The sequence below is a fragment of the Peromyscus leucopus genome, chromosome 4 (assembly GCF_004664715.2).
Source record: "Peromyscus leucopus breed LL Stock chromosome 4, UCI_PerLeu_2.1, whole genome shotgun sequence".
Lineage (NCBI taxonomy): Eukaryota > Metazoa > Chordata > Mammalia > Rodentia > Cricetidae > Peromyscus > Peromyscus leucopus.
The window spans coordinates 37,365,782-37,393,386 of record NC_051066.1 but is presented as its reverse complement, the minus strand read 5'-3'; the positions used below and the strand labels follow the sequence as shown (position 1 = coordinate 37,393,386).

The following is a 27,605-nucleotide window of genomic DNA, read 5'->3' as shown; positions in this document are numbered from 1 at the left end:
GCTTTAGAGATTTAAAAGGTACCAACAAAAGAATGCCAACTGCAGTGTAAGAAAACTGGGGGTATTATAGAGATACGGCTTCATCTTTAAGAAACCAAGTGGTAGACCGGGAAGTGATGAAACGCAGCGTCCCTCCCGATACACCTGCCACCTGTGTTAGGGTCTAAGGAAGTTGGAGATCTTCAGAACTGGAGGCTGTGAAGTCAGAAACAGTGCCGCTGTCCTGGACATCAAGTCCAGTGCTTTCCAAAGCCAGGGTCGGAGTGCCCAGAGCCAGCGGCAGACGTATGAGGGCTGGGTTGTTTTGCTTTGCTTTGGGTTTTGTTTTTTTTGTTTTGTTTTGTTTTGGTTGGTTGGTTGGTTCGTTGGGGTTTTTTTTTTGTTTTGTTGGTGTGTTGGGGGTGAGGTTTTGTTTTTCTATCTTTTTTTTTAATGTAAGTCTCAAATAAAACCTAGATATTTCCTGTGAAGTATTTTACATTTTTATCTGTCACCTAACTTCATCCTGCAGAATTAAAGGTTTATTTGTATCAATCTCAGTGAGGAGAAATTAGGAAAGCAGTGTAAGGTAGCATTTATTTCAAAAGCTAGTTCATTTTTTTCCAAACAGCCTCAAGCATTGACCACAATTTGCCTTGGAAACCAGGATTTGATGTAGAAGGGCCTCAGAAGCCCCATCTGATTTTAGAGCTGAGAAAATAGAGCTTCAGGGACTTATTTAACAAAATATACCTGGTTGTTGAGTTAATAAAATCAAGACCTTCCAACTTCCAAGCCAGGGCTGTTTAGATTTGACTTTGAGTAAGCTAAAGGTCCCAAGTCCCTCCACCTCTCTCTTTAAATGTTCGATATTTTTTGCATGATCTTATATAATGTGATCATTAAGATATTTTTCTATAACATGGAAACTGGACTGTGTGATCTCATAATAGGACACAGTATTTTAAAAAAAGAATCACCACAAAAAAAAATCTTATGATCATGACTATCAGTGTGAGTAGCATTAATAATAACAAAATTATCTTTTTACTTAGAGAAGGTAGAATATAGATGCTAATCCTGGTTAAATATCAGATAAGGAAGACATATTCTAATAAGTAAGATATAGACATCTTGGTGGCAAATGTCTGTAATCCAGGCACTTAGGGCTGAGGCAGGAAGACCCCGGGATTGAGGCCAGCCAGACTACATAGCAAGAACTTGTCCTTTTTTTTTTTTTTTTTTTTGGTTTTGATTTTAGTTTTTTGAAATAGGATTTTTCTGTGTAGCCTTGGCTGTCCTGTAACTCCCTCTGTAGACCAGGCTGGCCTCGAACACAGAAATCTACCTGGCTCTGCCTCCCAAGTGCTGGGATTAAAGGCATGCACCACCACCACCTGGCTGTTCTTTGGAAGTTTTAATTTTTCATTGACTTTTCCCCAGCATCTCCCGGTGGGTGTGTGGCTATGTCTACCGGAAGGACTCTTGGCAGGTGGGAAGTGAAAAACTGCAAAAGCTTCAGAGCACTTTCAATATGCAAGAAAATGAAGGGACCCCAGGAGCCCAAGGAAGCAGTCCCGAAGCCCGATGACCCCTGTCCTCAAGGCTGGCTCACTTTCCCCTCCAGTCTTTCTTGTTATAAGGTAAAGCTGCATTTTCATTCAGTCCTTCAACGGAGTCATTCTTTTCCTATCCTGGTTCTTGTTATTGTACAAATTATGTTCCTCCTTTTGAGCATGCAGAACCTAATACAAGAGTTTAGGAGCATGGGGTCCTTAGAAAAGCATCATTGGACTCTGGTATCAGACAGTTCAACCTATACCCTACCCATGTCCTGCCCTCAAAAGTAAGACCAAAGCCGGAGCGACCCTTTTCCCATGGTTCTTTCCTTCTGAGAAGCTGGGTGATCTGCAGCAGGCTGACTTCATGTGTAGGATTCATAGGCCCCTAATTCTTCTTATTGGATTAAAATTCTTGTAAAACGTCCGGCTAGCTCAGTCGGTAGAGCATAAGACTCTTAAAATTCCTTCTTGTATAATGAGAGCCAGTTCTTATTGTGTTAAAAAAAATAATAATTTGAGTTCTGTGTCTTAGGGTTTTCATTGCCGTGAAGAGACACCAAGACCATGGCAACTCTTTTAAAGAAAACATTTAAATTGAGGTGGCTCGCTTACTGTTTCAGAGGTTCAGTCCGTTATCATCATGGTGGGGAGCATGGCAGTGTGCAGGCAGACATGGCACTGGAGAGGTGGCTGAGAGTCCTATCTTGCAGGCAATGGAAAATGTACTGAGATACTGGATGGTATCCTGAGCATCAGAATCCTCAAAGCCCACCCCCACAGAGGCACACTTCCTCCAACGAGGCCATACCCACTCCAACAAAGCCATACCTCCTAATGGTACCACTCCCAATGAGATTATGGGGGCCAATTACTTTCAAGCTACCATAGTCTAGTTCCATAACCAAACCATTCAATATCCTTCCTAAGCCCCATGGTAATTACATTTAGTTTCATACTTATAGATGTCTGACTCAGGGTTTGATTGCTCGGCTGTGAATTCTGCCAGCAGTTAGTCAGCTGTCCTGGGCTGTAGGCTGTGACCTGGTGTCTGTTACCCTTCACTCTGGGGCTCAGGCAAAGGGGTGGCAGCTATCAGATTGTTTTTCTCATAGTCAATTCCTGGAGCCCAAGAAAGCAAGGCCAACCAAGTTGGTGCATTTCAGACCTCGGTTACCTCAGGGCCACTGACCTCAGCACACTACATGGCCAAGTCCCTTGTGAGGGTGGAGAGAAAGAAGTATGTTCCTTCCACCTGGAGTCCTGGCTAGAGTGTAGGTTCCAGGGACAGTAGTCAGACAACTGTGGTTCCACACTCTCGGCCTGCTCCCCTGCTTCTTCCTCTTCTTTGAAATAGGGAGGGCTCTTTTAGCATAGAGTTAATCATCACAAATCAAAGAAACAGTCAAATGTGCCAGGCTTTGATTTGGCACCGTCTGTCGATGTTCGCACACCCATATAGATAGTTCTTTGATTGTTCTTGATCAGAAAAAGAGCCCTGTTCTTCCGCAGGCTTCCGTGTTTGACGCTCAGAATTACGCTGTTGGCACACTTCTTCACAGAAGGCTGCTTCCAGAGTGTTCCCATGTACCCTGTTCAGCCGTGACCCTGGTGCGCTTTCTCTTCAAGGTCCTAGGAATGTGCTAGTTGGAGCAGTTCTCCAGCCTGGCTGGGGAAGGCCACTCACCTGGTGACAGTGGCCATTGCTGTGTGGGCCTTTAGTTCACTCCAGGCAGGACTTGCTTGTTTGCTGTGTATGTGTTTAATTATGCTTCCATTACACCTGAAAGAATTCATATCAGGGACCCACACCTTTGACTGCAATTGATAAAAAAAGAAAAAAAAATTATGAATATTTTATGATCATTCCAGAAAAACAATGTTCTATTTTCGTTAAGGTGTTCCATATAGAAAGAACGGTAAGAAAGAGGAACTGGGAAGAAGCTGAAAGATTCTGCCAAGCGCTTGGAGCACACTTACCCAGCTTCAGCCATATGGATGAAATAAAGGACTTTGTGCGCTTGTTAACAGACCTGTTCAGGTAATATTTCTAGAACAAGTGTTTCTAGGTATTTAGGTTGTTGTGATTTAGCATCTAAAAAGCCCCCCCCCCACATGCTTGACACTCGAGCAACATCGAGCGCCCTTATTGCAAAACACCGTGAGAGATTCAGAGCTGCCCAACGCGGAGTCCTCACCCTTGGTGTAGCACGTACCAACAGCCAGGTTAAGTGCGGTAAAAATATAGGGCAAAGATAAGAGGAGCCTTGGGAAGGAGCCAGAGGGGGAGGGAACGTTTCTGGTGCAATCAGGGCAAATGTTATGAAGGAAGCTGATTCTTAGAAGGCAGACAGTGTTTTGAACAGTAAGATAGAAGCAGAAGCCAGAGAACACAAAATAGAAACAAAGGTATGAGAACAGAGTGGACAGCTGAGGAGGAAAGAGCCACGCAACAGGAAGTGGGATTGTATGGAAATGGAACAGCCCTGCTAATCAGGGAAGAAGTTTGATCTTAAGAAAAAAAATCAGCCAGGCGGTGGTGGCGCACGCCTTTAATCCCAGCACTCGGGAGGCAGAGGCAGGAGGATCTTTGCGAGTTCGAGGCCAGCCTGGTCCAGGAAAGGCGCAAAGCTATACAGAGAAAGCCTGTCTTGAAAAACCAAAAAAAAAAAAGAAAAAAGAAAAAGAAAAAGAAAAAGAAAAATCAAAGTTGGTCTTCAAATCATTTCAGCTGTGAAGAGGTTAATTGTTATGAACCACTGTGTTCCTGTAACACATACATGTACAATCGCACAGACAAGGCTAGGCCATGGCATGGGTCAGTGGTGGCATGCTCACCCAGCATCTGTGAGGCCCTGAGTTCTGTCTCCAGAAATGAGAAATAGCAAGACTATGAAGAGCAGGTCTGTAGATACTCTCAGGCAACTAGTGAGAAAGCTGCTACAGCTGCCCTGTGCAAAGCCGCATGGAGTAAGGGCAGCGTGGAAGACACTGAGACGTTAGTTATCGAAGTGGCTACGGTCGTGGCTGTAATGTTAGTGTGGAAGGCTCCTCTCATGTCCTTCAGGCAAATGAAGGTCAGCTGAAGCTTTCAGTACAATCGCAGGAATCAGGACCTTCGATGCCTCAAAATTACTTCTTCCTCACTTTTCTAAAGACTATGAAGTGTTTGTTTAATCAAGGTGTACTAGGATAAATGACTTTAAAAAAATATATATAAGTATATCCTAGTGAATATTTTCTCTACGATTCTGAATCCAACAAAAGTCCTTTCCTCAAAATAAAAGTTTACGAGAAAAATAAGGACCATCTAACTAGCTTTGTTCTTTTGGACATTATTAAATATAAAAGATATGTGAAAACTGGCGTCTAAAGCATATTACGGTAGGAGATGCTTGCGATCTGTTTAGCTCCCAGTTAGCTTCATTTTTTAAAAGATCCATCTGAACAATGTGTATATCATCCTTTGAAAAAACACGTCACAAACATAACCCTAGCTCAGATGTGCATTTAAAAAAGCAAGAACACTTAGAATAAGTAGTTTATTGTAAAAGGATATAGTGCGCCCCAAGTCTTGATAGTTAATATATGTTGTTACAAGAACAGAACAAAATTACCCTAAGTCTCAGAAGAGAAACCGTCCTAACGGCGGGTTTCAGGGGCTGAGGCAATGCCTCAGCAGGTGAAGGCGCATGCCACTCATGCCTGATGATTGAGTGCCAGCCCGGAAGCCATTGAAGAAGCCAGATGCCGTGGCGCACGTCACAGCTGTCCTGTGGTGAGATGGGAGGTGGAAACCAGAAATGCCTGGGAGCTTGTGGGCCAGCTAAGTCCAGAATATGGCGTGTACCAGAAACAAGAAAGACCCTGCCTCACCGGGGTCAAACGAGAGAACTGAGTCTTGAAAGTTGTCCTCTGACACACACACAGGCACCGTGGCAGATACGCCCCTCTCCCACCCACCCCCCACACACAGTTGTTTTTCTTTTTTTAATCTTAAAAGGAATGCTTTAATAAATATCAGGCTTTAAACATTTTCTGAATAAAAACTGGAGTGTAGAAACATAAAATAGTTGTGAAAAATATGAAGGCATAATAAATTATTTTATCTGGAATCCATATTTTAGAAACATCTTATAAATATTAAAAATTTAACATTCAGTAGAGTTTAAAAGTATGTGTCCATAAGTCAGATGTAGGAGGGGAAGGAAGCTGTACAATGTCCATGTAGAGAATTATAGAAATAAAATAATAAAAGATTAATCTAGCATAAAATAAGTTGGCAACGGCCCAATTTGTACATTATCAATTTTGATTAAGTCCAAGTCTACAAATTTATTCAATAATGAAATCTGATTCTATTTTGCTAAACACGCAGACACACACACACACACACACACACACACACACAAGACACGAGGCAAATCTGGCATTAGTGTTTGTCCAGCCTCGAGATTATGGTGTTTCCACTCTGGGTGAAAGGAAGCACACAATGCTTTAAAATGGTGCACTTCAGTAATAGTCCTTCTCTCTAAAGGCTAAAAGAAGTGGTGACGTTTTATGTACAGAGTGCTGAGTAGTGGCTCACCAACACAGGCATCACTTGGTTTGCCATGTCCTTGGCTCATTATGTCCTTTTTGCTTGCGTGTGCTATCTGTGTAGTTGTGCCATGTTAACTCAAATAACAAAAGAGTTAACGACCACAAGCTAGAGATTGTGTGATCAGATTATAATAGGGACTGAAACTGCAAATAGAAAAAAATCCTAATTCATTTCTGTCTTAATATATAAGTAAATCATATGTTTGATGTGTTTAATTAACATATAAATGTTTATTACATTAAAAACATAATGCTCAAGTCACTATCTGTCATAGTTAATGAGGGAGCATTTTGAAATGCATTTTCATAAAAGAAACAGGTAAGGTTGTCTATTACTATCGTTGTTGAGCTACTTTGTAATTTAATATATATTAAGATAGAAAATGTTGCTGGGTGGCGGTGGTGGCGCACACCTTTAATCCCAGCACTTGGGAGGCAGAGGCAGGCAGAGCTCTGTGAGTTCGAGGCCAGCCGGTGCTACAGAGTGAGTTCCAGGATATTGTCTTAAGTGAAGAAAAAGGAAGATTACAAAAATTTAAAGATATGTTACTCACACTGAAAACTAGACTTCAAAATACATAGAGATAATCAATGGGTATTACATCTAGCAAGCAAGATTTTGAGTGATTTTTTTAAAATACTCCATTAGAAAAATTTTTACCATATTTTTACAAGTTTGTTTTATCATAGTGAATCATAAACACTCTATATTTTCTTATTAAGGTAGGCATGATGGCACACTCCTGTAGTCAATCCTAGCCTAGGGATGTGTGTGGAGGCCTACAAAGGTTCCTAATGAGATCTGAGCTTGCTTTATCCGGCAGAGCTGCATTAGAGGTTTGCTTGACCATATGCATGGTTTCTAGGTGATTGGAAAGGGTCTGCACTTGGCTGTGCTGGGGGGAGGTCTTTTGCTCCACCCTTGGCATTCTCGTAAATAGCCCTTTAGAAGAAACAAAGGGGGCTGGTTGGATTAGGATCCAGACCCTCCTGAGGCTATCGTGTGTTTCTATCTCTTTCTCTCCTCTCTATCCTTCTATCTAAATCTCTTATCCCTCACTCCTCAAGAGTACCCTGGGGTAAAATGTGGGAGCCGGTCTCCCAGCTGGTCTTCCACAGATGTGGAGGCAAGAGGATCATGAGTTCAAGATCATCCTTGGCTACATAGGGAGTCTGAGGATTGAACTCTGATTCTCATGAATGCTAGGCAAGCATTCTACCATCGAGCTATGCCCCAGCCCTCCTCATTTTTCTATTGAGACAAGAGTCTTATGTAGCCCAGGCTGGACACATTGATTGTCTAAAACAATACTGTACTTGAGTACTGATGTAAAATACAATACCTATGTTTTATAATTATCTATGTGTTGGGCATCTATTGTAGGAGTTCAGGTGTTCTAGACTTCATCATCTTGTATTAGGCCTAAGCCAATTTGGATATACTTATTCTTAGATTCTTTTTGAAAGGAGTCTTGGCTGTTTCCTCAGAGGCTTGAGAGTCGAGTATGGTGATTACAAAATTCAGATCAAATCCTTCTGTGCTTGCAGTCATTTGTTACACAGACATATGTTGAAGCAGCCACAGCACATTCCAGACAGTCTACTTTGGAAGCTTGAAATCCTTGTCCCAGCAGTCTGTCTTTGAGCATTTTGAGCTGTGTTGCAGGCTCACTTGAGGTAGATGTAACAAGGACAGAATTTTGTTCCCATGACCAATTCTATCAGGCTGTCATAGTCACCTGACCTACCACCTGGCCCTGGGGCCATGTAGGGACCGTAGGTGCCATTTCTAAAGATGCAGGTTACTGGAAAATACCTTTTAATGAAAGGTAAGATTCCTGAGTATCTTAGCCAGTCCTTGTATCTTGAATAATTTGTTTCACCAACAAAGTCCATTTCTGAGGTCTTGCTGATTAACAGACTTCTAAATTTTGCTGATAAACCTGTTTATGACACTGAGCAGAAACCAAAGCCTTTGGTATACCATAGAATCAAAGAGTCCTTGTGGTAGCTGCCTCTGGGGCATGGCCCTTGAAATACACTGCCAATCTTAGCTGAAGTTTGGTATTTTAACAAGGCAACCTAATAAGATCATGAGCTTCAAACACACAAGTGTGTGCGTGCACACATACACACACAATCACACTATCTAGGTGAAGCATTCTTAGAAAATATTTACAGAACAAACTCACAATTCTTTGCAAGGAGTTACTATCTCCAATTGGAGCAGGAATCCATGGACAAGTGCCGAACAATATATTTGCAGATATTTTAAGGGACCAATTAATAGAAAAATGTCATAGCCCTGTGTGGTAGAAATAGCCAGTAAGAACATCGGTAGGCAGAGTGGATTACAGGAGAGAAAGCTGTGTGAAAGGTGGCTGCTTTTATTGATTTGGTCCCTTTTAGCACTATTGAACACCCTCCTTAAAAACTGATACGAGTTCATATATAAAACTGGAAAGTACATAAAAAAGTAAAGAAGAAAATGAAAATGGTTTCGAATATTACTTATAGGCAACATTTTGTGGAAATAGTTTCCATTTTCTTCCATTCCTATACACATTTTCATAAAACTATCCGAAGAAAAAACTATTTAAAAATTTTTTTCTGTCTACAAAAGTAATGCATATTGAAAATGGAAAAGATGGAAGTATAGAAAAAAACTCCATAATACCTTCACCAATGGGAACGCTATTTTATTTGTACATGAATGCCAGCAAGCCAGCAAAAAGCCATATATGTATAATTCTATCCAATTAATAAATGCTCCATCATAAAGCAATTGTTTGCTTGGGCTGTGCTTAGAAAAAGAGCATTACTTTAAAACTAAGATTGCCGCAATAGTTTAATGGAAAGGAGGAAGCAGAGTCATTTATACTAGAAAATTATTATTAAGTTCACCCCTAAATGTGTTGCTTTTATTACTTCTCGGCAAGAAGCCTACTGTCCACCACCAGTCTGTACCACAGGCCATGGAGTTAAGACTGGTGACTGCTGTTTCTCACAGTCCAGCTTCTAGATCTCTGCTTGTATTTCAGTAAAAAAGGATTCATGATACACCGACTCATTAAGGCTCTTAGATCATTGCAACTCTTAATGGCATCCCAATGGGAAACCATTGTGGAGCAAAAACAGTCCTCGGATTAGAGAAGAAAGCCTTGTTCACAGCCATTGCTGCTCTGTAGACTCCCTCCTGGGAAGAGAAATGAATGGCTTGAGATAGAAATCTAGGCTTTGCAGACTAAGAGCCCTCATTAAATAGTATTTATCCAGGCTCGTGGCTGAGATACTGTTTTCCTTAAAAACCAAGTGCAGCAGGAAATTGGACTGAAAATCAGAATTTTAACACACTTCCACTTACTAACCTCTTGTGTGGTGTCTCCTAATAGCCTTACCATATGCTTAGCGCGTGGAGTAGAAGTCGTTTAGAAAGGATATGGGAAGGTTTTGTTTTGATCTGGCTCCCCAGTTATGGTCAGGAGCATTTTTTTTCCCATCCAGCCTTCTTAAATTCTGCACTAGAGGTATGCAGTGAATGATGTGCTTTCCGCCTTATTCTTCCCTTATCTGTCAGCAGCTAAGGAAGGTTAACTTCAGAACAAGAAATTATTTTCTCCTCTAACCTCCTGCCCCAGAACACACACACACCATGAGCACCTACTATTCTCTGTATTTATGACACTCTAGGGAATCCCTTGAAATGATGCTGAAACTAAATTCGGGGTTGAAATGGAGTTCGTTCTCTGAAAGGAGCGATGATTAGAGATACTTCGGACAAAGGAGCAACCCTTTCTATAAGAAACTGCCCTCCGAGCTTCAGCACAGCACTCAGGAATGAACTAGAGAAGTTTGTCATTGGGAGGACAGGGAGCCACTGCCTAAGAGGACATGGGTGAGAGTCCCCGGGAGCCTAGGAAGGACAGGCAGAGCTCTGCGGAGGCTGGGGGTGTGGGGCACCTGCTTGAGTCTAGGTGATAGGTGATCGTCTGTCTTTCTTCCCAAATGAGTAACAAACTGTTACTAAATAAGATAAATATTCTAAAGCTTACGTAGGGAATTTCCCATGCCCGAGTATGTAAGAAGCAAAGACTTGGAAGAAATCGTTGTATCATCATATGAGTTTGAGGAAGGAGACTTAACCCACCCTGTCTTAGCAACCTGGCTTAAGGATGCCCTGTGTATAGAAATTGTCTAGTCCTCATGGTTTAGAGAAGCGTGATACAGTAGGAGGCCTGTGAGAAAGCTCTGTCAGCTGAATAGATAGCTGGAAACTGCAATTTCCTTATAGCTGCTCAATCTGAACTGGAACTAATTGTCTCTACTGGGTTTATCTGGTCTACAAATTGGTGACTATTCTCTCCAAATAGAACAACCTAACAATGAAAATATAAGAGGGGAGAATTCTCATATTCTCCAGGTCTGACAAGTTGAAGTTGAACAGGTAAGAAAATGCTGACTGAAACTAAACTATTGGAGAATGTTGAAGAAAAGGAAAGCATGTGGTTGTTTTTGCTGTTCAGTTTTGTTTCATGACAAGGTCTGGCTGTGTAGCTCAGGCTGAACTGGAACAGACTAAATAACCCACGCTGGCTTCACACCAGCCATCCTTCTGCTTCTGCATCTAAGTGCTGGGCTTATAGATGTGTGTTGCCATGGCCACACGCAGTGACTTTATTAAAGAGTAAGAGGGTGGTATAAAGTCAGGTTTGTGCTCTAGGTTACTAAAACATTGTATAAAGATATCCATGCTTGCCAGGTGGTGGTGGCGGTGGCACACACGTTTAATCCCAGCACTTGAGTGTCAGAAGCAGATGGCTCTCTGTGAGTTCGAGGCCAGCCTGGTCTAAGTGAGTTTTAGGACAGCTAGAGCTGTTACACATAGAAACCCTGTCTCGAAAAACAAACAAACAAAAAGATATACAGGCTTATATTTCTCAATAACTTTATAGCTGTCCATTCTATATATTCTGTATTTTCTACAAAGCTAAACAGTAAAGACTATTTTTGCATTTAAATCCTTCCTCTTCTGAAATAATTATATATATATATATATATATATATATATATATATATATATATATGCATGCACATGTATACTGTGCTTATACCACTAATAGCATGTTCCAACACGAAGTTAAATTAAAGGGATATAATTTGGTTACTTATTAAAGCTGAAAAGTCTAGTGAATTTTAGGGAATGTTTTCAGTTGGAACTGGAGTCAGAGGGAGGTTTGCGGCTGGATCACTTGTCACACATGTAGGCCTGCTAATGTGGAAGTTTGTTTGAGGGAAGGATATCACTTACATGTGTGTTCCTGCCTTCCCGTTTGTATCTATTCATCCGTGAGGCACCTAGCTGCATTCTACTGAAACATGGTAAGCGCTTGGATTTGGGGCTCCAAAGAAATATTATCCATCTTTTGAAGACTGTCTTTTTCCTCCAGCCTCAAACAGTATTTGCACCCTGCAGTCCACTGTGACCTCTCCATGTGCTGGAGTTTTATAATGCTTAAATGTTGTGTACCTCATTTGGTAGCTCCCATGGGTTCATATGTATCATATTTTTGTAGTGATGCTTCCTTGGCTGTGTTATAGTCTGTCTGACAGAAGACATTAGGTCTCACGCTTCTCTGTGACATCATTATATCCAGCTCAGTGCTTTTACATAGAAATATGAGACTGATAGTCTTAAATGTGATCATTGAAGTGATTATTTCATTAACTTGTCCTGACATTTTCTTTGCTACCTGAATAAACCTAGCCAAAAAATTGAAACAAAAACAAAAACTTGACTACTTGCTCACTTTAAAATTAATGGACAGTAGGAATTAGAGTATTTTAAGTTTTTCCTTAATAAAATTGTAATCAAATAGCCTATTTTGCTTTATAAAGCAAAGAAATTTGATAATGCTATAAAGGGGTGTGTGTGTGTGTGTGTGTGTGTTTGTGTTGGAACCTAAGGCCTCGTACTTGCTAGGCAACATCCTTAACCCCTAGACAAGCACTGTTTTTAAAACGCAGTTGTTGGGGCTGGGAATGTGGGTCACCTTGTAAAGTACCTACACAAAGCCCCGAGTTCAAGTGCCAACACCTTATGAAACATGGTGTCTAATGCCTGCAATCCCAGCACTTAGGAGGTGGAGACAGAGGATGAGAAATTCAAGGTCAATCTTGACTGTATATAAAGAGTTCAAGGTCACCCTGGCCCACATGACACCCCCTCCCCCATCTCAAAAGAAGACAAGTAGCTGGAGAGGTAGCCCATGGTTTAGAGCACTCGTGTTCTTATAAGAGGACCTGGCTTTGGTTTTCAGCACCCACATCATGACTCACAACATTCATAATTCCAGTTCCAGGGGAACCAATGTCCTCTCTTGACCAGGCACACACCTGGTGCACATACAGACATGCAGGCAAAGCATTCATGGGCATAAATAAGTCTAGAAAAAGGAGACCAAGGCAAACTGCCATTATTGTCATTGACTCTGTCTGAAAATATTGCCTAATATGAACTATTGCAGTAAAAACTTAATAATCACATTTTCTGTTTAAGAGCCCACAGCAGAGTAGATTCTGCCTTTTTTTAATTTAGAATATTATTTTTTTATTTTATTTTACAATACTATTCAGTTCTACATAACAGCCACAGATTCCCTTGTTCTCCCCCTTCCTGCTCCCCTCCCCTTCCCCCCACCCCACCCCCTATTCCCACCACCTCCAGATCAAAGCCACCCCTGAGGACCGAGATCGACCTGATAGACTCAGTCCAGGCAGGTCCAGTCCCCTCCTCCCAGATTGAGCCAAGCATCCCTGTATAAGTCCCAGGTTTCAAACAGCTATCTCATGCAGCGAGCCCAGGACCTGGTACCACTACCTAGATGCCTCCCAAACAGATCAAGCCAATCAGCTGTCTCACCTATTCAGAGGGCCTGATCCAGTTGGGGGCCCCTCAGCCTTTGGTTCATAGTTCATGTGTTTCCATTCGTTTGGTTATTTGTCCCTGTGCTTTATCCAACCTTGGTTTCAACAATTCTCGCTCATATAAACCCTCCTCTTTCTCGCTAATTAGACTCCCGGTGCTCCACCCGGGGCCTAGCCGTGGATGTCTGCATCCAGATTCCTCAGTCCTTGGATGGGGTTTCTGGCACAACTATTAGGGTGTTTTGGACACAGAAAATAACTTAAAATTTAGTTTTACACATGTGGTGCCTTTTCTATGGTTGCTCCGGGCTAAAGGCTTGATTTCATTTCTTTCTATGTATCGCTTGAGGTTGTCTCTTCTGTTGGTGCCAGATCTCCTGAACACACATACATGTCTCCGTCACCTTAAACATGTGAATGCTAAATATTTTTAGCAAGTATTGTCCTCTACTTCTAATACTGCCTCCTTTTCTTCTTTTAACACAGTGGGCGGCGTTGGTTGTGGATAGGTCTCAATAAAAGAAGCCCCGATTTACAAGGGTCCTGGCAGTGGAGCGATCGTACACCAGTAAGTTCAAACTTTCATGGTGGGAAATACATGGAAGGATTGTTTGCTTCAAAAGCAAGGAAGTCGGTTGTTTGAAATACCCACTTCTAAAGTTTGTATGGAACTGCGGAAGAGCCTGACTAGCCAAAGCCGTCTGCAGGAGAAGGACAACTCAGGGGATACAATTCTACCAAACTCTATCATGTGCTCTGAGGAGCCTACAGTGATCAAAATGCCATGCTGGTATCAATAGGAAAGAAGAGAAAACGAAATAAATTCGTGAGTTGATGGCCACCTGATTATTGACAAAAGTGCCAGGACACATCAGGGAAGGTCAGTCCCTTTGATGAGTGGTGCCAAGAAGACTGTCTACCCACACGCATACCCATATGCACATCACACATGAAAATGAACTCAAAACGCATTGAAGACTTTGATGTCAGAACCCCAAACTATGTAGCTATAAGGAAAAAGATAGCAGGGAATCTACCTGCATGTAATCTCCATGACAGAGTCTGGATAATGATTTCTGGAATATGAACTCGAAAGTACAAATGACAAAAGGAAAAATAGGCAGACGGGATTCCAGCTAAAAGTTACTGCACAGCCCAGGGGACCCGAGACCCTGTCTCGAAAAGAGAAATACAATCTGTGGTTTCTTGGGTGTTTATATAGATACATCAAATCATGTGTTTACATAGATATGCAAAGGCATGTGATAGGTGTGAAAATAGAAATGCAGCTGTCTGGAAACGGAGGAGAAAGGGCAGAGTAGGGACCGAGGGGCGGAATTGCCCAGTAGACACCACAGACTGTGTGAAAATGTCCTGGTGTGGCATGGGGCCACACATTGAACACACACAATGAGGAAGTAGAAGGGAGGAAACAGCGTGGTGGTTACCAGGGACTGGGGCAGACTGAAGTAGGGAAGATGTTTGTCAAAAGATACAAAATTTGAGGTAGATAAGCAATTAAGTCAAGAGATCTACCGTGTAGTGTGGGACCATAGTTAACAACACGTTGTTCTCACTGCATCCAATCCATGGTGACCGTGAAAGGAAATGCAAATGCTAACTAGCTAGACTCCGTTGTTCTCGGTGTGCACACTTTAAAACATCATAAAGACATAAGCACTTTTACCTCCATTAAAAAGACGGAAAAAATACATCTCCGTCGTTAGAATTATTTACATATTTTGAAATAGACACAGATTTACTTATATGGTTCGAGAAGGAAAAGCAAAGTAGCCATCTTACTTTTATTTATTTATTTATGTTTCCTTATTATTGCGTGTGTGCCTGGGGTGGGGCAGTGGAGCCCAGTGGATAACTTTCAGGACTCAGTTCTTTCCTTCCACCAGGTGGATTCTGGGAATTAACTCAGGCCGTCAGCCTTGACAGCGAGTACCTTCACCTGCTGAGCCTTCCCACTGGCTCCATTTAGTTTGACTTTTTTAAAAGCTTGTATGTTTAGTTTCTCTATATAGAGTTTTAAAAAATTGGAGCTATGCCGGGCGTCGGTGGCGCACGCCTTTAATCCCAGCACTCGGGAGGCAGAGCCAGGGGGATCTCTGTGAGTTCGAGGCCAACCTGAGCTACAGAGCGAGATCCAGGACAGGCACACAGAGAAACTCTGTCTCGAAAAACAAAAAACAAAAAACAAAAAAAATTGGAGCTATACAAACATCACAGCAATCTTTGGAGAATACAAATCATTTTCCAAAACTTTCATTTGTACTTACTTTGTGTTTATTTCTATTATCTATTAATAATAGAAAATATGTATTTTTATCATCTAAAAACGTTAGTTATATAACAAAGAAAGTATCTGTATTAAGCAAAATAGGTAAACCTAAAAAGGTCCTTAAATAATACTTTCAGTGTTTACCTTCTCTAAAGAGAGGTACATGACACTTCTAAGTGTCCATTTCCCTGATAGTCATCACTTCCTGTGTGTTACTCCTATCAGTTTTTTCTCTGTTCTTGATAAATGGAAGAGTCCAGGCTTATGTTTTCAAATTGGGGGATATCTGAAATCAATTGATTAAGTACACAGCTGACCAAATACACAAATATTGAATATAATTGACCAAAATACTAAAAAGTCACTGGGTGTGGTGACTCATGCCTTTAACCCCAGGACTTGGGAGGCAGAAGCAGGTGGATCTCTGTGAGTTCAAGGCCAGCCTGGTCTTCAGAGAGAGACCCACGACAGCCAAGGATAGACAGAGAAACACTGTCTCAAAACGAAAACAAACAAACTAAAAAGTTCTTTTCAGCTGTCTTTTCTGACTCAGAGGTGAACACCCTGCTGACCACACTTCTCAAACTGTGAGAGACTTAAGACATTCCGGCAGTTCCTAAGTCCTCTCATGATTTGGCCTCCAGATCTTTCACAAAGTGGCGAATAAAACTGTTTTCTCTCAGTGGCAAGTGAGCATGCTTGAATTATTAAAAGCTGCCTAAATTACATGTAAGTAGCAAATATCATATCAGCCTTCCATCCTCAAGGCAGGCTTGTCTTTCCAGGTGTCTACTGTTACCATGGAGCAGGAGTTTCAACAGGATTTTGACATCAGAGACTGTGCTGCTATCAAGGTCAGTACCATGCTGGAAGATCAGCATTAAAAATAAAACCCAGGGTCTGAGGTTGGAGCTCAGTGGCTGCGTTCCTGCTTAACCTGTGTGAGGCCCTGGGTTCAACCCTCAACACCACACACAAATCTGATGTCACGTATAGTCAGGCAAAATATCCATGGGGTACCTTTTGTTCATGGAGTGTGATGCCAGTGCAGCGAAAAGCATGTCTAAACAGTCTAACTTACACTTAAACTAAAATTCATGTTCGAGAAAAACAGTTATCATTATTATGTAGTAATGTAGTAATAATTCATGATGCTTCAAAAGAGGAGGCTGAAGATAGCCAAGGAAAAAGGAAGTGATCTCTAAGACCTGTCCAGAAAGTGTTGGGACTTGACCTTGGTCTCTAAGGATGGATAGAATTTGTGCAGGTGCAGTAGGATCAGGCTTTCTAATGGGCAATTGCAGGAAGTACAAGAGGAAGTCTGATGACCAGCAGTGAGGAGAACAGGATGTATCCAGAACTTTTATTTGGTTCTACATTAGAAAACAGTACTTGAGGAACGGGGAGATGGCTCAGTAGTTCAGAGCACTGACCACTCTTCCAGGGGACCTGGGTTTCCATGATGGCGACAACCACCCTAACTCCAGTTCCAGGGCATCCTCTGCCCTCTTCTGACCTCCACAGGCACCAAGCACTCCCGTGGTGTGCAAACACATGCAAGCAGAACTCTCACATGCATATAATTAACTTTTTTAATTTTAAAAAACAATGTTGGGAAATTAGGTTGCTGTCTGGTTCAGATGCTTGAACTCTTGGTGTTTTTGTTTGTTTGTTTTGGATAGGCAACAGGATGTTTTTTAAACTGAGAAAGGGCAACATGAACCAAGGTTGTGAATGTGAACAGGAAGCCAAGAATGTGAGGAAAATTTATCTTGAGATCTATTTCAAGATACAGCAGTTAGGATTGGAAAATACCACAGACACATTTGGAATCTTGTACAGAATCCATTTGTTTATCCATTTTATAAGTGATGTATCTGGGAGGTACATAATGGCCCTAGAAGATATCAGTGACAGGGCTCTTCACAAGAGCACAGCAGTAGATGGACAATTAAATAAGCTGGGGTACTATTGGGTAAGGGCTCCAATAGGCAAAAGAGAAGGCATGTGCAATGAGGTGGTAATTATGAGAATCAAAATAGTAGCACTGTCATGATGGTGGTATCGAAGGGTTATAGATTCTTTGTGAGCCAGGCACTGAGGTAGGCATGTTGCACACATTATTCCACTTAATATGTATGCAAACTGTGACATAGGTGCCGTTACTATAACCATCAAGTTGAGAAAGAAATTTCAACTTAGATGCGTCAGAAGTAACGCTTAAACCCACACATGTCTGGTTCCAGGATGTTTCACCACTGTACTATTTTGCCATGTCCTAGCATAAAAAAAAAAAAAAAAAACTTCTGCAACACAGTATAATGAATACATCCAAGGAAAAGTTTTTACTATAATTTTAAAAAGAAATGGGAAAAAGTCAAAAGTTTCATGTCAACAACAACAAAAAAAAGACAACAATTAGCATTTTGGACATAAACACAACTTTAGGTTTCCTTTGTCACGCTCGCCCAAGCTGTTACTGTTTAAACATTCCATTCCTTCATCTGTTCTTTTTGCAAGTATGGTAGGTGCTGGAACTAAAGTAGAGATGGAGGCCCTAGCTTACAGTGTTTGCAAAGAGCAGCAACAGTTTCAGACATTCTGCCATCCTCTTCCTCCTGCAGGTGTATGACCATCCTTGGCGAAGAAGCTGGTATTTCTTCGATGACAGAGAATTTGCTTATTTGAAGCCTTTTGCTTGTGATGCAAAGCTTGACTGGGTGTGTCAGATTCCGAAAGGCAAGTGGTAGTTCCTGCTTTTCTCTGCCTCAACCCTGCAAACGCTGGGCTAGAAGGTGCTCTGGGAAGAATGACGCAAGAATGAGGAAATCAAAATTTGGCAGATTCTTGTGAAATTTAGAAGCAGTTTTCAGTCAACTCCAAGATGCTAATATTTTTATGCAAATTCAAATTCAAGAAACCAGTTAAAATGACAGTAGAGCCTGCAATGACACACACAGAGAGAGAGAGAGAGAGAGAGAGAGAGAGAGAGAGAGAGAGAGAGAGAAAGGGAGGGAGGGACAGAGGGAGGGAGGGAAAGAGGGAGGGAGGGGGGAGATAAGGCATAGAGGTACACACCTGTAGACTCCAGCACTCAGGGGCTGAGACAAGATTGCCAGACTTGGATGTCACCCTGGACTACGTAATGACACCCTGTCTTTGACAAGATTATAAACAAGAAGCCATGTACAGTTTTACTTGTCTTACAACCCTATTGGTGAAAATTATCCAAAATGAAGAGTGCTGTCTCAGAGAGAAACACTAAACACATTTGATGTGTAGGCAGTCTCTGAGGAGGGGCTACCGATGCTTCGGTAGTTCATGACCACATGAATTTCATGGCCACAAGAAATGAGGCTCAGTGAATTTACCCTATAATTTCTAAGGTTAAGCGAATTATATATTTATTTGAAATCAGTGTGGCTGCAGCTGATAGGAAAATGATGTGGGAAACCACTGGAGTCCTGTGAGGGCCATTGTCCAGGTGCCTCTTAGGCACAATGGTGTGATCTTCCCGGCCTTTGTGAGTAGAGGCACTCTTACAGAGTGGGAACCGGAAGCTCATGGAGTCAGTCATCTCATCCAGAGCCTTGCAAAGGAGAGGTGTGTGTGCAGGCGTCTGGATACTGGCCCACCCAGTCCCAAAGCCCAGAATTCTATAGAGCTTGCCATATTTCCTGTTTCCATTCCAGAATCCTGAGTGACTTTCTTATTTTCCTCAGCCTTGTTTAATCTTCTTAAAAGAGGCACTTACTACCCCATTGTATATTTTTTCCAATACCATCTTGGGAACTGCTAAGAATCCACCCCATGCTTACAGACTGGATACTCAGATTCCATTAGAACAGTGCTGATCCTCGCTGTACATCCCTTGGTGCACTGTGTAATGGCTACAAAATCATCATTTGCTATTTTATTTATAGTTTCTAATTGCTGGCCATATGTTCTTTGTGACTTTCTTAATACAAAAGACTTCCTAAAAGACAGCTAGTAAGTCTTTCTGTTCTTACAATGGGGATCGAACCCATGGCCTTGCACATGCTAGACAAGTGCTTTACCATTGAACTACATACTCAGTGCTAGACCACTAGCAATATTTAATAGGTCTGCCTTTTCAAAAGATCAGCACCAAAGCAAGCGTTAGTATAAGCCTTGAAATATTCCACTCAGAAATGCCTAATCGACATTCCAAAAGGAACAGGCCCCCACAAGGCCTCCTATCACCTTCTGGCTCCATTTCCAGGATGCGTGCTTTGGAAGCCAGCACTAACCATGAGCCTTTGCTCTCTTCCTTACACAGGCAGCACTCCCCAGACACCAGACTGGTACAATCCAGGTAAGTAGAGCACCAAAGCTGACCAAAGCTACTTCGACCTCTTTGTGATAATGCATGTAGTTTGTTGTTAATTGCTAACTTTTTTCTCATATCCTCAAGTGAAATGCCTTCAGGCAGCAGAGGTATGTGGATGGTGTGGGATGAGGTAGCCGAGATGGAGTTTCCTTCTCTGTGGGCACAGGAAAGTCCAGCCACTGGTTCAGAAGTCTTTGTTGTGTTATGGACAGTGCTTCCTCAGGGCAGACAGCCAGAATCTTAGTGGATTATAGTGTTAAATTAACTGAGATAATGACAATTTTAAAGAAAAGGCTGTGGTTGGTATGGAAATTGAATAAAAAAATTTTCTTAAATAAGAAAAAGAGAAAAAGAAATAAAGTCTCCTTTTGTCTCACAACTTTGAAGTTTCAGCTGGGAGCCTGCAGTATTTTGGCCTGACAGGATGTCCTGTGTCAGGGAGTAGGTGATATAATAAGCTGTTCATGGGGCCTGGACAGTGAAAGAGAAAAGGGAGGTACCAGGGTGGGTCCCAGTGCCCCCTTAGAAGCCACACTTCGGTATAACCAGACTTCCTTCTAAGCCTTGCCTCTTATTCTTCTACCTGCCAATAGAATCTTGGCCGGGGGGCCAGCAGGCCTCTGAGGGACACTTATCTAAATGGCAATGGTTAGGACATATGATCTGATTTGACCACCTCCGTGCTCAGCCGTACTGTTTGGTCATCGCGGTTGTAACTCTGTTTTCTTCTTTAGAGCGCACTGGAATTCATGGGCCCCCAGTCATAATTGAAGGAAGTGAATACTGGTTTGTTGACGATCCCCACTTAAACTACGAAGAAGCCGTCCTGTACTGCGCCAGCAATCACAGCTTTCTCGCCACGATAACATCTTTCACAGAACTGAAAGCCATCAAAAACAAAATAGCAAATGTAATTGAAACGAATGCATTTCTGAGACTTTATTTGTTTTTATTTTATGTGTATGAGTGCTTGTCTGTTCCATGTTCAGGCAGTACCCAGACGAGGGCATCCCCTAGAAATGTAGGTACAGCTGGTGGTGAGCTCCAGTGTGGGTGCTGGGAATTGAACCTGGATCCTTTAGAAGAGCAGCCAGTGCTCATTACCTCTGAGCCATCTCTCCAGCCTGTCAAATGCATTTTCATTTCTTATATTTACATTTATTTCACTGAAATATTTCTGAAGTCTATAAAACCCAAATCTTAGCCATGCATGGTAATATATGTCTATCATCTCAGCACTTGGAAGGCTGGACAGGAAAATTGTGAATTCGAGGCCATACCTGTCTAAACAATATAGGAAGACAGACAGAGAAGGGGTTGGGGAGAGGGGGAAGGGAGGGGGAAGAATGGATGGGATGCTCATACAAAATACAATTTGCTTCCCAGCCTCCAAAAACCATTGGTTCATGCCAGGAAGGCTAAAGAGAATTAAAGGCTTAATTATTAAAATACACATGACTGATAGTAAATATCAACTTGATAGATACTTAGCAGTAGAGAATGTAAAAAAGAATAATATTTATTCTTTTTTATTTATTTGTTTTATTCTCTCATCTATTTCATCCTGACCAGTTTCCCCTCCCTTCTCTCCTCCCAGTCCCTCCCATCTCCCATCTCCCATCTCCCCAGATCCATTCCTCCTCCATTTCCCTTGGGAAAAGGACAGGCTTCCCAGGGACATCAAGCAAATATGGCATATCAAGTTGCAATAAGATGAGGCTCCTCCCCTTATAGTAAGGCTGGATGAGGCAACCCAGTAGAAGGAAAGGGGTCCCAAAAGTAGGCAAAAGAGTCAGAGGCAGGCCCTGCTCCCACTGCTAGGTGTCCTACAGATCACCATGCTACACACCCATAACGTACATGCAGAGGACATACATAGATCAGACCCATACAGGCTCTTGGATTGTCAGTTCAGACTCCATGAGCCCCTGTGAGCCTGCTTGTTGAATAGTCCTTATTCTTTATCATTTTTTTAACTTTATAGTTAATTTTCTGTTTCTACTAATAGAAAATTAAATTAAAAAATAAATTAAATTGCAAAATAGCTTTTGGGAGGGAAACTAGTGTTTTTAAAAATTTATAATTAACCATAGAAGACACTATATGCCCAATTAATACATTGGTCCATGTATATATGGCTATGATTACAGCAATCATTTTCTATATCCAAATAGAACCTATGACTATATAAAATAAGATAGGTTCAATTATTTTTGATGGAAGGTCCTGGTATATATAATTTTTTGAAACAAAGTAACGGAGTGTTTGGAGATTTTCATGATTCATGGTTACAATAAAACAATATTTAAATCAAAAGTCTCCAGCACATGTCAGGATGGGTATGTGGTTTGTTTTCAGATATCTGGTGAAGAACAGAAGTGGTGGGTGAAGACAAGCTCGGATCCAATGGATCATTACTTCCCGAGGTATGTAACACCTTAGATACCAATTTATCACAGAAGAAGCAGTCCTGATTGCCCTGTGCAAGTGGATTGCTACTTCTAAACAGTTTTCAACATGAATCCATAAGTTTGAGAAACCGAGTTCCTTTGCATGTTGGTATCAAAAAGTGGTATAAAAATAATGTTAACATTAAATCGACAATTCAGATAATTTAGAGTAAGAAACTGGATAGGACATGCAATCACATAGGGAGTTCTCACATCTCTTCCTTTCTTTCAGATCACGGTTCTCGTGGCACCGTTTTTCTCTACCACTTGCAGATGAATGCTTGTACATGTCAGCCAAGACGTGGCTTCTTGGTAAGGTTTGTTCTGATGCTGCGGTGTTGACCGTGTAATATGTGAACTTCAAATTCAGTGACCGCCTGAATCTGTCTTCTTTCGACTGCATGTTCAGTGGGTTCTTCTTAATTTACCACTGATGACAGTAGCTCAAATTCCGAATAAAAGCCCTTTCCCAAGGTGAGCATTTTCGGCTCTTTTTATCCTCAAGCAATTACTTCAGACGAAGCTCAGCACTTTCAGCACTGGTAAGCAGATAGATGGATTTGCAAGGGTGAGCAGCAGGCTGTGGCTGTGCCGCCTAAATAGGCTTCCTCGGCAGTTCTCTTCCTGTTTCATGCCATCATTCTTTGGATGGTGTGGTTGCTTTATCAAGTGCGTGTTTTTTACGGGCAGTATCACTGTCCTATGACCTCTTGATTCGAATACAGTAGAGACAGAAATGAGTAGTAAAGGCTGAGAATATATTGTAAGTATCAGGAATTACTGCTTGGAAGAGACTTTCTTGGGGCTGAGGGTAGACTTCAGACCATGCCTAGCATCAAAAACCATATGATTAAAAAAAGGCGCCCATGTTTATTAGCAGTTCTTAAAATGCACTGAGTGAAAAATTCTCATCTTCACAATTCCGGCTCTCCTTTTTCAGACTTGAGTAAACGAGCAGACTGTAACGAAAAGTTGCCGTTCGTCTGTGAAAAATATAATGTATCTTCATTAGAGAAATACAGTCCAGATTCTGCAGCTAAAGTACAGTGCACCGGGAAATGGATCCCTTTTCGGAACAAGGTAAAAAGAGAGTTGCCGCCCTGTGCAAAGGGTGATTGCTTTCATGCTGCTTGGATGGCCTGTGGTAGAAGGGCAGTCCAATCAGACACCTCTCTGAGAGGACCTCTGTCGCCAGGAACACGGGCGGCACCAAACTCACCTCTAAATTTAGTGGTGCCTACATGTCGTTGTATTCTATTATTCCCAACACCAAGTTGCTTAAGTTGATCTGCCAATGGGGTCACCATCCTCCGACTCGTCACAGCTAATCCCACTCCCTGAGGAAACTGACTCATTTCCCCCTAAGAGAGAAAATCCAAGTAGCATCTCAATCAACTTAGGTCAGAGACCACCCACAAGTGCTACCAAATACTTCTCTTTGATTTTGCCCACCTGAGAGTTCAGGGATGAAGTGGGGTTGGGGAACGGTGAGTTCTGTGTCTGCCTCTTTGGGATGTATACACCACACTGCTGTATTTATCTACAGGATTATTGGGTTGCTAGGAAGAAATGGTCACTGGATGTTAACACATTTTTTTCCCTCTCACGTAAAAGAAGTTTAAAGGGGTGCAGGCTAGGCTGATGTAAAAACCGCACAAAATCACCACTGGTAGCAAGGTCCTTGTTTCTGCTCTGCTGTCTTCAATGCTGGAGATTTCTCTGTTGGAATTAAGCATGGTCCTTCTGGGACCGTTTCTGGACATCAACCAGTGACTCTGTGGCTCAGCTTCATCGAACCACCCGGTCTCTAAGAAGGCTGAAGAAAATTGTAGAATGATTCAGGGAGCACTATTCGAGACAAACTACTCCACCCTAAACTGTTCGTCATCACAGAGAAAGGAAGAGATGTATTTGACAGCCTGTAGCGAAGCTGGGACCATTTTGACCTCTGGATTAGTTGGGGGAGGAGCAGGCAGCAGCATAGTTCTCTCTGAGCTCTGTTCTCTGAGCTATGCTCCCAGCCACATTTTAGATTGAAAGAAAAAAAAATTAGATAATCTTTTCAATTTCGAGAAGAAGCTGGAACTATGTTAATTTGCATAGTGATATAAGCTTGAATTAAAATACCGTACCCAGGCCGGGCAGTGGTGGTGCACGCCTTTAATCCCAGCACTCTGGAGGCAGAGGCAGGCGGATCTCTGTGAGTCTGAGGCCAGCCTGTTATACAGAGTGAGTTCCAGGACAACCAGTTCTGTTACACAGAGAAACCCTGTCTCGAAAAACCACAAATAAATAAATAAATAAATAAATAAATAAATAAAGTAAAAATAGGTTGGGGATTTAGCTCAGTGGTAGAGCACTTGCCTAGCAAGCGCAAGGCCCTGGATTTGGTCCTCAGCTCCAAAAAAAAAAAAAAAAACCAAACAAATAAATAAATAAAAATAAAAAATGTTGTACCCAGAAGAAAAGAGATGTGTTTAACATCAGGGGTGCTGACTAAGAGCCCAGGTTTTGAGGTCAGATGGAATAGAATTGGAATGCCAAGTTTACCACCCGGTAATTACTTTGCTTATGGGTCAAGTTGCTTCATTTTGCCGTGCCTCAGTTTCCTCGTTTGTTCTGAGAATTAGATGAGATTATGAGATGGCTAACTGAGTACAAAAACTGCAGAGCAAGTCAGAGACACACAGTAATGAGATACTTTTAAAATACACGTAATAACTTGAAGATTGTTCATCACATGTTTTTATTAAAAGTATCAATTTGAAATCATGTGATAGTGCTTGTTCATTTCCATATCTCACAGACTGCTAGCAATGCTCTAAAAGGTGAGGGAGGCATTTTCTGTTTGTGTGGTTTTCTTGTGTCCCTTGTTTACAGTGCTTTTTGAAGATCAACTCCGAGCAGCCTGTTACATTTTCTCAAGCAAACAGCACTTGTCTGACCTATGGTGGCACCCTGCCGTCTGTGCTGAGCAAGAGTGAGCAAGGTACCAGGGTTTCCCAGGATTGCCGGAAAGCCGGCTTTGTTTGTTTTTGGGATGCTGGGGATCAAACACAGGGCCCCAGCACAGCTGAGCAAGTGCTGCATGCTGAGAACCTTGTTTTAGTATGGGTTGGGAGCCAAGTTAGTTTTAGGAGGCTGTGGGGAATTAAAATAAAATCATATAATTAAACTCTTTTTCCATAGAAAAGGTAAAAGGCTATCTTGATAGATAATCCAAATGCTTTTCTACTGTTTTTGTGTTTTATTTATGTGTGGTATGGTGTGGGGTGTGTGTGTGTGTGTGTGTGTGTGTGTGATCTATGTGTGTATGTGATGTATGTGTGGAGATATGTGTATTTCTGGTGTGTGTGTGTGGTGTGTATGTGGTGTATATGCAATGTGTGTGTGTGGTGTATATGCAGTGTGTGTGTGTGTGTGTGTATGTGTGTGGTGTGTATGTGGTGTATATGCAATGTGTGTGTGTGGTGTATATGCGGTGTGTGTGTGTGTGTGTATGTATGTGTGAGTGTGTGGTGTATATATGGTGTGTGTGTGTGTGTGTGTGTGTGTGTGTGTGTGTGATCTATGTGTGTATGTGATGTATGTGTGGAGATATGTGTATTTCTGGTGTGTGTGTGGTGTGTATGTGGTGTATATGCAATGTGTGTGTGTGGTGTATATGCAGTGTGTGTGTGTGTGTGTGTATGTGTGTGGTGTGTATGTGGTGTATATGCAATGTGTGTGTGTGGTATATATGCGGTGTGTGTGTGTGTGTGTGTGTATGTATGTGTGAGTGTGTGGTGTATATATGGTGTGTGTGTGTGTGTGTGTGATCTATGTGTGTATGTGATGTATGTGTGGAGATATGTGTATTTCTGGTGTGTGTGTGGTGTGTATGTGGTGTATATGCAATGTGTGTGTGTGGTGTATATGCAGTGTGTGTGTGTGTGTGTGTGTGTGTGTGTGTGTATGTGTGTGGTGTGTATGTGGTGTATATGCAATGTGTGTGTGTGGTGTATATGCGGTGTGTGTGTGTGTGTGTGTGTACACATGCACGCGCTCATACGCATGCATGTGAAGATCAGAGAACAACATTCAGGAAGGAACCTGTTCATCCTTCCCACCATGTGGGTTCTGAAAATCCAACTCAGCTTTCTATCTCTCTGGCCCTAACTGCTTTTCCAAAAATTTCTTTTGAACAGATTTTATTACATCCTTGCTTCCGGAAATGCAAACTAGTTTGTGGATTGGTCTGCGCTGGAGTGCCTACGATAGAATAAACAAGTGGACAGATGGCAGAGACCTGACCTACAGTAATTTTCACCCATTGCTGGTTGGTCGGAGGCTGAGTATACCAGCAAATGTGAGTTATGTTTCAATCATCTATTTAGTGCGGGAAACACTTGAGTCTCCCATAAATCACTAAATCGAGAACAATAGTTCTGGTTGCAGCGCTGGTTACCGCATGGAAAGGTCACAGTCACAACAGAACCCAGTGCTAGTCTTAGAGCTTTATTAGCAGGGAAAAGCGGGGGAGAGAGAGAGAGGAGATGGTGGGAGCCGAGCAGAGAGGGAACAGAGAGACAGTGGGGATCTGTGTCGGGCTTTTTAAGGCGGGTGCATAGTCACCAGTGCCCGCTGATGATGTTTTGGCTTCGGTTCATTTGTTGATATGTAGGGGAAGAAGAAACACTAATTTAAGATCCAAAATTTTCTTGCAAGGATCTTCAGACTATTAGCCCCATAACTGTACTAATATATATATATATATAATTTTTTTTAGTTCTTTGATGAAGAGTCTCACTACCACTGTGCCCTGATTCTCAATCTCAAAAAGTCACCGCTGACTGGGACCTGGAATTTTACTTCCTGCTCTGGACGCCACTCTCTGTCTCTCTGTCAGAAGTACTCAGGTACTAACTGTCCCCGAGATGTCTGCTGTGCTTTACGCCGTTAGATACATGCTGTTAGGGTTCCTTGTTAAAGTCTTACAAGTGAATTCATGTATTTGATAGTTATGTAGCTTACATTTTTAGCATAGACAAGTTCATATTGACACAGTGGGGCGGATTATCTCTTACAGACTGTGATTTTTTTTCAAGTATTAATACCACAGTTAAATATAAAAATTAAATCTATGGTGGCACATGTTAATAATTATCTAATGAAAGTCATAACTCAATATTCTAGTAAGCTATAGTTGAATATTCTTTCTACTCAGATACTTCGCAGATTTTAGTTTTTATCTGAGAAAAAGTTCGGTACTGTACAAACACTTACTGTTATTTTTAACTTACAGAAATTAGAGGAAACACTATGTAAAGCTGTCTGTGTCTTCCCATAGTCAAAATAAGGTAAAATATGTACTTCAAAAGTAGAAACCACCCACGCTGGACGAGGTGGCATACTCCTCTAGTCCCAGCACTTGAGAGGCAGAGGCAAATGAATCTCTGTAAGTTCAAGGC

The 27,605-nt window shown here is 41.8% G+C and overlaps 1 protein-coding gene across 2 annotated transcripts in view; it reads left to right on the top strand.

The window, feature by feature from the left end:
- LOC114692807 (CD302 antigen) overlaps window positions 1–27,605 on the top strand; it is a 127,076-nt gene that overhangs the window by 27,104 nt on the left and 72,367 nt on the right. For both annotated transcript variants that reach the window (XM_028868908.2, XM_037204817.1), the window contains exons 12-24: window positions 1,423–1,622; window positions 3,437–3,579; window positions 13,551–13,632; window positions 16,140–16,208; window positions 17,979–18,093; window positions 19,655–19,690; window positions 20,440–20,615; window positions 22,064–22,131; window positions 22,388–22,467; window positions 23,096–23,235; window positions 25,036–25,144; window positions 26,343–26,503; window positions 26,924–27,053. In XM_028868908.2, coding sequence (XP_028724741.1) covers window positions 1,423–1,622; window positions 3,437–3,579; window positions 13,551–13,632; window positions 16,140–16,208; window positions 17,979–18,093; window positions 19,655–19,690; window positions 20,440–20,615; window positions 22,064–22,131; window positions 22,388–22,467; window positions 23,096–23,235; window positions 25,036–25,144; window positions 26,343–26,503; window positions 26,924–27,053 — 1,509 coding nt within the window. The remainder of the gene's footprint in view (window positions 1–1,422; window positions 1,623–3,436; window positions 3,580–13,550; window positions 13,633–16,139; window positions 16,209–17,978; window positions 18,094–19,654; window positions 19,691–20,439; window positions 20,616–22,063; window positions 22,132–22,387; window positions 22,468–23,095; window positions 23,236–25,035; window positions 25,145–26,342; window positions 26,504–26,923; window positions 27,054–27,605) is intronic.